The following is a 10778-nucleotide window of genomic DNA, read 5'->3' on the forward strand; positions in this document are numbered from 1 at the left end:
AAAAATAATTTCTAGATATGTATAAACAAAGGGATAAATAAAATGAACATAATCAAATTATAATAAAAAAAAATAAATAAAAAAAGTATTTAGATAAAATAATAAAATAAACAATAAAATCTCTCTAAATATTTATAAACAGAAGGATAAACAAATTTAGCATAATCAAAGTATAATAATACCGATGGAAAATAATCCAATTAAAATATTAAATATGTAATGCATACTTTCATTTAATTTTATTGTTTTATTCTTCTTTAGTTACATAATCAACCGCTTTAAGGATAATTGAGCCGCAAATATGTTGTGTAATACAACAAGAGTGTAGCGACGGAAAATGTTCGGAGCCCATTGTTCTGGACAATTGTGCCTTGTGTGTTTTAATAGTTATATAAATATAAATTTATTTTTATTATTATATAATGTTGTTTATTTAATTCATGAGATTATTTTAGTAAATAAAAATAATGAATATTTAAATAAATGTTTGGAAACTGCTGGCCTTGAGTCTGGAAAATCGAAAACAGGTTGTGAGCGTCCTTTCATAAGACCCAGGAAGAAAAATAATTCACCCCAATGTGTGATTACTTAAATGAAAAGTTAAAAAAAATTAATTTTTTTTTTTTAAATTTTATATCTGTAAAACTATTAACAACACTAGAAAACCTAAGCGAACATTATTCAAAGTAGAGTAAATTTCCTAAAATATGAGCCCTAAAAAATCAGTAGTTAGTTTATTTTGAAATATCTATATCTCAAAAATCATTTAACATACAAATGTCTATTGACACTCAAATTAAAGTTATTTTAAACATTGCCTGGCTGGAGTTAAATAAAATCTAACGAAGGATACCGCGCATATTACAGATGAAGGATTTCAGATTGATATCTGGTTTTTGAATATTCCACCTGTCGGTATGGAAGACATGTACAACATTCCATATCCAGATCTAGTGTTTGATTACTCCGCAATCACTCTGAGCCATTTCGAAATATTTAGGACGTTAGACCGAAGCACCTTGATACCAAAAAACCTGATAGTGCGCGTGTAGCACGATACGGTAGTTAATTACAATTTAGTAAAGGTTAAATTTAAATTTTTTAGTAATTTATTTATTGTTATTTACAACTGTATACAAGTAAATTTGCTGTAGGTGACATAGTGACATGATACAAACATGTGGAGAATCTACCCACTGATAGAACTCCAATAACATTTCTAGAGGAGGAGATCTCGAGTCCATCTTCTTTTCAGACGCCTAGGAGGATTATTAGGTAATGAAGGAGAAGCCAGGTTAGAAACAAGTGGATTTGGGTGGTTGATGGGTGGCTCCTTAGATTAAGGATTTTACGAAGGATTTAGGACTGTAAGCATTGGATTCGGTAGGAATTCGAAGGTTTAGTGGAGCCCAAAGCTCAACTCCGTATGCCCAGATAGGCGTTATAATAGTCATGTAGATCAGTCTTTTGTAATGGATTGGAAGTTTGGACCGTTTGTCTAGTAAATGTTGTAATAGTCAGAATCGACGAACAGTTTCCTGTCTTTTCAGTCTTGTATGAGGATTCCATGTCATTTTTTTAATTTTCACAAATCAAATCATCCATCAGTACCTCAATGTTCACTATTAGACATGCGACATCAATTAAAAAAACATCGATGTTAAAAAAATCGACAAAAAATCGATGTATTGATGTTTCTAAACATCGATATTTTTTTTGTCAATTTGCTGTCTTTTTTCCAAAAACCACTTCCGACTGGTGTGGGGATACGTAGTCGTTGGAACAGACCTTATGTTACTCAAAAGGTTGTTCAAAAACATCGATGTATATTTGGCAAAGATTTGTATGCTATGATATTTTAATATTGAGCATAGATATTTTAAAACATTGATGTTTTTCTAGTCGTAATTTATCTTTATTACGTCGTTAGCGAGATGGTTGGAGGTCCTTTTGTATCCCACCACATTCTTGATAGGAAATTGTTTATACTGTAAATTTTTTGTTTTCATTAAATTGGGACAAACGTAAAACATCGAAAGTAAAACATCAATGTTAAAAAAACATCGATGTTTTCAAAACATCGACATTGATGTCGCATCCCTATCCACACTGTCATGTTTCTTCTTTGAAAATAATAACCAAACTGAGGTTTTTTTTTTTAAGAAGTCAAATGGGATTAAACAAGCTTAGAGAATGCTCTAAGAGTTGGCAAGTATTAAATTGAATTTATATTTATATTTATCTTGACAAGAGACTTACTTGGAACCCACACACAAGACTGAAACGACAAGAAACTGCTCGTAGATTCCGATTGCTACAACACTTACTTGACAAACGCTCTAAACTTCCCATTCACTACAAAAAATTAATATACACTACGATAATCAGACCAATTTGGACATATGGAATTGAGCTCTGGGGCTCTACCAAACCATCAAATTCTTCCCGCATCCAATCGTTACAATCCAAAATCCTTGATGCTCCTTATTACGTCACAAATAAACTCATTCACAAAAACCTTAACATCCCATTCGTTGCAGATTTGACCCAAAACAGATATGCGACTTTTTATTCCAAACTCCTTAACCATCCTAACCCATTAATTTTTAATCTTCATCCTTAACAATCCCTGATAATCCTCCGAGGCGTCTGAAAAGAAGATGGCCACGGGACCTTCTAATTTAAATTAATGTTTGAAGCACCACCAATGGGTGGTCCCTTCCCAAGATTTTCAAGTGTATATGAAACATACTACATATTTACCTATTGTATTATTTTGTACAGTTGTAAACTACATTAAATAAATAACTTTAAAAAAAATTTATATTTATATTTGAAATCTTGCATTTGATAAATCTGTAATTTATTTTTTATACATCCCATTAATTCGGTCTCGTACAATCTTAAATTTCGTGTATTTCCGTCTAAAACTTGAATTCGAACTTTTTCAAGATCATAATACCTCCCTATATTATATATTCCATATATAGCTAAGTGGAAGTAAAATTATATAATACATGAGAGATATTTTGTTAATGGAGAACGCAGATTGACTAAATGTGGAGCGTTTCTGCAACAGTTCAAGTTCAAGGCCGTCCCAAGTGAGCGTTGCCCGGCAACAATGTCGCCAAGGTCTGACAGCCGTTTAATTTGTGCAGCTAACATTGTGTTATTTCGACATGATAGCATAAAATTATACATGATATGAAGCATATGGTGTGTAATCAAGTTAAGTAGGTAAGTGATTGTTTCTTCTTTAATTGAAACCCATCTACGCGTTAAGGTTTATCTTTTAATAGACGATCTACGACAAAACGAAACCTTTATTCTGGATTTCCTTTTCTTTGCTAGAATACGATCATAAAAATATTTAAACGGAGTTATATAATAACAATAAGTTACAATGACAACTACCTAACATGAAAGACAAAATAAATAACATTGAAATGTTAAACGCTATATATAGGTTGTTTTTTTTAAAATAATTTGTTTATTGTTATTTACAACTGTATACATATAGGCACATCAAGTAAATTTGCTGTAAGTGATATTATGACGTGATACAAACATGTGGAGAATCTACCCATTGATAGAACTCCAAAAATATTTCTAAAGGCGAGATCTTCTTCTTGTGGAATTATATAACTCCTCTAAGCTTGTTTAATCCCATTTGACTTCTTTAAAAAAAAAAAACCTGAGTTTGGTTATTATTTTCAAAGAAGAAACATGACAGTGTCATATGAAATTCTCGTAATTTTAAAGCATTACTGGGAAAAACAAATTTATAGCCGCTAAAGCAACTCCCGAAATTATTAAATATGAAGGGGAAGGTGTCCTTGACCAGCGCACTCCGCGGCATTAGTTTGAAAACTTCTACTGTGGAGATACGACGTTGGAAAATGAGAATGGCTCCGGGCGACCATTAATGGATATTGATGAGGTTCTGCAGGAATCTTTGAATCAAGTCCGTCCACAATTACTCGCGAATTTTTTCGAGTGTGGTGTGTCGAAAGTTACCGTTAGTCGCCATCTACTCTCCATGAGGATGGTGAATAAGAGCAGTAGACTGGTCCCTCACGAACTCCTCAGAATCGAGCAATTGGCTAGCAGATGATTAATGACGGTATGATATCACTGGACTATACTTTGATTAGTAATTGTATTTTATATCAAAGAAATAGTAAAAAAAAATATTTGGTTAAAAAACGGTAACTTTTTTTTATACACCCCATTATCATATCTCATTGTTAGAACTAAAATATGGATTGATAAATAACTAAAAGAGAAAACTGTTTTCGCACAAACCACTAAGACAGAATGAGCAGGGACAAAATTAATAATCGTATTCAGATCTCAAGAATCCTTAAAAATGAAATGCCATAGTACAAAAATTCATACTAGTAAAAGAAAACAATATGACCAAATGGCATTATACGACAAATTGTCTCTTAAGTGCGGTTCATTGGATATATTGTTATTGTTGCTAATGGGGTAATGCACAGATCTGGGAATTTTACCGTAAGTAAAATACGACCTAATTTAAATGAGTAGAAGAAAAAGCGTTTTAATAAATTTTCTGAAACTAATTTTTTTTTTTTCTGAAACATAAATTGTGCTTGTATTTCTTCTTAATTGTTTACTAATTAAGGTTATAATTAAAATCTGAGTTTAGGAACTGCACAATTTGGGTTCAGGAGTATAAGGAGTCCACCCAACCTCAAAAAATGAGGTAAATATTTGGCGGTCGAGTGTGATTCTGACCAAACCACCTCCTTGCACAACCGTTGGTCTAATTACAGTACTACCTTAGTAAGTACTGCAGACCCTTCATGGGTTGTTGCGGTACAGATTTGTTTATTACTGTGTACTGATATGTCATAGGGACAGCTTAGTATCAAAATCAGGACATGTGCTTCCAGCCTTATAGTTTTCAGTTAGGTGAATGACTCTCCATGGTAACGTATTTAAAATAATTATAAAAGACGTAAAGAGGAAATTTAATATTTTGTTGTTATTGGTCCGATTTAGGCGTTGTTTTTTATTTTTATAATTTATTTATTGTTATTTACAACTGTATAAAAATATATACAAGTAAATTTGCTGTAGGTGACATAGTGACATGAGACAAACATGTGGAGAATCTACCCATTGATTGAACTCCAATAACATTTCTAGAGAAGAAGATCTCAAGGCCATCTTCTTTTCAGACCCCTAGGAGTATTATTAGGTAATGAAGGAGAAGCCAGGTTAGAAACAAGAGGATTTGGGTTGTTGGGAAGTTTATGAAGGAAGGATTGGATCTGGTTCTGGCCAAATCGGCAACATATAGGACATTGAGGTCCTGACGGATTGAGGTCCTGATGACTTGATTTGGACAAAGTAAAGAGCATTAAGGATTTTACAAAGGATTTCGAACTGAAATGATTGTATTCGGGAGGAATTTGATGGTTTAGTGGAGCCCTAAAGCTCAACTCTGTATGTTCAGATAGGCCTTATAATAGTCATGTAGATCAGTCTTTTGTAATGGATGGGAAGTTTAGACCGTTTGTCTAGTTAATGTTGTAATAGTCGGAATCGACGCGTTGTTTTTTAAATTTTATTTTATACAGAATTTAAATATGAAAATTATTATGACATAATTTAGCATAATATAAACTTTTTTCAACAAAATATTTCAAGGTTTCTTGGCGCTACTCTCTTTACCAAAAATCTGGTGCGGTTCGTGCATCACACAATGTTCACTTACTAACCTACTTGCGTCCCCAAATTTTGTTTAGATTGGTTGGATCTAGTTAACGCTATTAATACCAGAGAAGGCAAAAATAATGAGCAAAAATTTATTTATGAAGAAGGTGGTCAGGGTTGCAGTAAAAAAAAAACAAAAATAGTTAACAACTATTTATTTTCCGATGTTTCGCCCCACTTTGTAGAACTTCATCAGGGCTGTTTGAGATGATAGCTTTACAGACTTTATCATCTCTTGACGATAGATCTTTACAGTGCTAGAATAATTAGATAAAAAATCCTTAAGAACAGTGAAAAAGAAAATACAATCACATTCGTGGATTTTGATAAAATAAATGATTGACTTCCAAGGGGGGAAAAATAGTTAATTTAAGAAAGAGATGAAGAGAAAAAAAAAGATCGTAGGATGTCAATAATAGAATCGATAAATACAGAATTTATAACAGAATGTCCTGCAGTAGCCTGGGTTTAAGTCTTCTGAATGAGGTTGGATTTCCCAAGTTGTAAGTCACTGCTCCTTTAAATATCTCCTTTAGTTATACATAAAATTATATAATATCTTGTATTTATACATTGCTTACTATTGTTAACTATGAAAGCTGGCTATTTTTTGAAAATAATCAATATTAAAGGTACTTTAGGAGAAGATTATTTGAAAATTCAGCGTTTAAGCCAATTATACTATTTCAATTAGCCTAAGACTAATAGCTGTTGAAAAAAATGAGAAAAATCGATTCTAAAAAGTGGCACATCTGTCGATTTTCTGTTACATCTTATGTATATTCACGCATCAAATTTGTAATATCAGTTTTTTACGACTTTTAATTTTTGAGATAATCTGTTCACAAATACACACACACATAGATTATTTTGCGGGACTAGGTTTTTTGGACTTAAGGACCTCAAAACATTTTCACGACAGCAATACTTTCCCTTACTATATATTCCACACATCGATTAAGGATATGGCCCTACCTTTAAAATAATTTCGTGGTACATACAAACAGAAAAAATAATGACCGAAATTAGTTAGTTTTTTTTACCCATAGTTCTGTTGAAACCTACACATCGAAAATATGACATTATTACAGTTATTTTCACACTTGTGTGTTAAGGAAAGAAATATTTATATTAATTCACTTGTATGAAAATTTACCGTTATTAATTAACTTCCATTATTTTCAGTTGAGTTCTCATAATTACACGTTATATCAATTTAAATTTTTAATGGGTTATATTAATTACTCCATAACCGCTTTGCCACCTCGGAAACAGCACTTACGAGTAATAATTTTAAATTTTAGTAACCCTGAGTATTCTTTTTTAATTTTTTTTCTAAAATCGTTATTAATTTTTTTTCATTACATTTTCTAATAACTGTTGTGTAATTTGTTTTTATTTTCATTCCCTATTTATTCATTTAAGCAAGTAGAAATATATATATACAATATAAATACATATATCCTGGCAAATACGTGTTTATCCTTGTATTACCGTTTTGGCGAAGGTACCACTTTGGTACATAGCACAGTTTTGTTTATTACGGAGTAGGGAGGGACCGCTCTGCTATTTATTCATTAATCAAGTTTGATTCAGAATGTAAGACCCAAACCCCTTCTCTCGGCGAGCACGTCGATCTAGGGGACAATGCCTTGTAGTACAAGAGCCGGGAAGAAAAAAAGGCAGTTATCTCACTGCCACATCTTTCATTACTTTAATAAAAACTATGTATAATTACTAGTCAAAATTCATGAGTCTGCCAAGTATAGGTAGGGGGAATAAAAAATGGCGATTGTTTCGAAACCTTAAAATTACATTCATTTTTCATTCGGAGCTCTATATCTTAAAAACTACCAACAACACTAGAAAATCTAAGAGGATATTATTTAAAGAAGAGTAAATTAGCTAAAAGATGAGCACTAATAGAGCTATTTACGTTCAATAGTTCTCGAGATATTGCTTTTTAAAAAGCAACATTTCATAAAATTTTGTATGGGACGTACTGAAAGATCAGTAGTTAGTAAATTTATTTTGAAAAATTTACATCTCAAAAACCATTTGACGTGCAGATTTCTATTAACACTCAAATTAAAGCTAGTTTAATGAGTTATAAAGTAGTCTATGATGTTTATCTTCGTAGGAGTAATAGTTTACATGGAATTTGCTAAAATAAATTGATTTATAGTTGTTCGCACAAATTTTCATTTTCAAAATTTATATTCATATGTGAATATCATAAAAACTACTACCCCTACGAAGATGAGTGTCATAAACTACTTTATAGAAAGTTAAATTTCCTTTATTTTAAGTGTTGGCAGACATATGTGCGTCTTATGGATCTAGAGATATCATTTTTCAAAAATCCAACATTTTATACGAACAACTAGAAATTAACATTTTGTGAGTTTTTTTGTCAAATATCATAAAAACTACTACTTATACATTCTGAAATATTAGCCCTAAAAGAGCTATTTACGTCCAATAGTTCTCAAGATATAGCTTTCTATAAAGCAAAATCTCGTAAAAATCTACTGAAAGATTAGTAGTTAGTTAATTTATTTTGAGAAATGTATATCTCAGGAACTATGGGTCGTACATATGTCTTAGCACTCAAATTAAAGCTATTTTAATGGACTATAAATAAGTTTACGTCTTTTACCTTCGTAGGAATAGTAGTTTTCATGATATTTGCTAAAATAAATTGATTTATAGTTGTTTGGACAATAAGTTTGATTTATGAAAAACTTCATTTTAGAAACCATTGAATGTACAGATGTCTACCAGCGCTCAAATTAAAGCTAGCTAAAATTACTAAAAAATAGTTTATTATGTTTATCTTTGTAGGAGTATTTGTTTTCATCATATGTGACAAAATAAACTCACAAAATGTTAATTTCTAGACCCATTAGAAGCAAATGTCTGCCAACAATCGAAATAAAGTAAATTTAACTTATTATAAAGTAGTTTATGACACTTATCTTTGTAGGGGTAGTAGTTTTTATGATGTTCGCATATGAATGTAAATTTGGCAAATGAAAATTTGTCCGAACAACTACAAATCAATTTATTTTAGCAAATTTCATGAAAACTATTACTCCTACGAACTTAAACTACTTTATAGCACATTAAACTAGCTTTAATTTGAGTGCTAATAGGCGTCTATTCGTCGAATGGTTTTTGAGATATAGGTTTTTCAAAATAAATTCACTAACTACTGATCTGTCAGTACGTCCCATACAACATTTTTATGAACTTTGATTTTTTTAAAAAGCTATATCAACTATTGAATGTAAATAGCTCTATTAGGGCTTACATTTTAACAACTTTACTCTACTCTAAAAGATGCTCTCTTAGATTTTCTATTGTTGTTGGTAGTTGTAAAGATGTAGAGCTCCGAATAAAAAAATAATTATTTTTAACGTTTTGAAACAGCCGCCATTTTTTATTCCCCCTACGTATACTTGGCAGACTCATCAATTTTGACTAGTAATTATACATAGTTTTGATTAAAGTGATCAAAAAATGGGGTGAGATAACTGACTTTTACAAGGATACATTATCAAACTTAACTTTTTCAGTTCCAGAGGCCGATATATTGGCCCATACCTTGTTATGCTTTAGTATTCGCATTGCTAAAGAACTCAGTCTCAAAATAAATTTTATAGTAAGTTATAAATGGTGTAATTTCATTACGAGAGAACTTTAAAAAAATGTCAACAATAACATAAAAAAATCTGATTTATCGTTCCTAGTTACTTATTTTTGTATCTAGGAAGGATATTATATCCATTTTTGTATCTTTGCATTTCCAATATACTTTTTTACAATTTTGTAACAAAATAAATAACAGATTATTTTAATTTTGTAACAACTTGAATAACATTTTTTAAAAAAAATTAATTAATTGATTAATTTAAAATAATTAATGAATTAAGCAAAAATTTGTAAGAAAATAAATAACAAACAATTTTATAACAAAATAAATAATATTGCATAACAAAAATAAGCACCTAGGAACGATAAGCCACATTCTTATTTATTTGTTTACGTTGTTGTTGAAAAACTATATTTTTTAATTCTTACTTCGTAATAAATAGTTTATATAGATTTATGATGTAAAGATGACTTTACGTATGTGCAAATACTTTCTGTAAAAGAGAAGTCATATTTATTTTCTTTATGATCACTTTGTTATAGAAAAATTAGTGTCATTATTTTACTCTATATTTCATCCTTAATATGAATTGTGTAAATATCGATCTTTTGTTTGATTTTTATGAAAAATTTTCTGAACTCTAGTAAAATCTTGAAATTCGGCCGGCTACTTTCGGGTAGGAACCTCTTTTCAATAATACCAGATCGGCCTAGTGAGCGTAACATAGTTTATATAATATTTTTTTAAATTATTAATTATAGGGGGTATAGTCTCGTACAAAAGATACACCTAACTATGCACAACGAAAAGGATTAATATCGAAATTTCGCTCAGGATTAACCGGCGATGTCTCAGTCCCAACAAGAACGGATTATTTTTTCTATACTGTGTTGAAAATAAAAAAATTACTCACAATTGGAAGTCGAGGAAGCCGACAGTTGAAGTGCTGCCGTTCAGTAGTGCCGGCAAGGATATGTCTCTGTAGTTCGGTACAGGAGTCTTCCTCGGGACATAACTAAGGACGTCTAAGGAATGTCCTCTACGGGCGAGTTCTTCGAAGAACTGCTCGAAGACAAAGAAATGCGAGGCCCCATAGTAGGGCATCAAGGCGAGTATCCTGGCCGAAGAGATCGGCTGGAGGACGGAGGCCAAGAAGAAGATGTAGAGAACTCGGGAGTGCATCCTTCCTTGCCGCGAGCTGCACGCTGACTGAGGCGGTTGTAGTAGGGCTGTATCATCCTTTCAGCTGATCTGGTCACCAGTGGCCAACTATTTATTCAAGTCATATTATTTATAATTATTTATTAATAAAAACATATTTATTAATTTCTACAACGTTTCAGAGTCATCATCAAACCCATGTAATTACAACAATATA

At 31.3% G+C, this 10778-nt stretch overlaps 1 protein-coding gene across 1 annotated transcript in view; it reads right to left on the minus strand.

Annotated features, from left to right (window-relative positions):
• The window catches only part of LOC106679193 (UDP-glucosyltransferase 2), an 83297-nt gene extending 72680 nt beyond the window's left edge, over positions 1-10617 (minus strand). Inside the window, exon 1 of the mRNA XM_067051880.1 lies at positions 10314-10617. Coding sequence (XP_066907981.1) covers positions 10314-10582 — 269 coding nt within the window. The 5' untranslated portion in view covers positions 10583-10617. The remainder of the gene's footprint in view (positions 1-10313) is intronic.
• Positions 10618-10778: the final 161 nt, after the last annotated feature.

Source organism: Halyomorpha halys, unplaced genomic scaffold (genome assembly GCF_000696795.3).
Source record: "Halyomorpha halys isolate HHAL.00 unplaced genomic scaffold, Hhal_1.1 Scaffold183.1, whole genome shotgun sequence".
NCBI classification, from domain to species: Eukaryota; Metazoa; Arthropoda; class Insecta; order Hemiptera; family Pentatomidae; genus Halyomorpha; species Halyomorpha halys.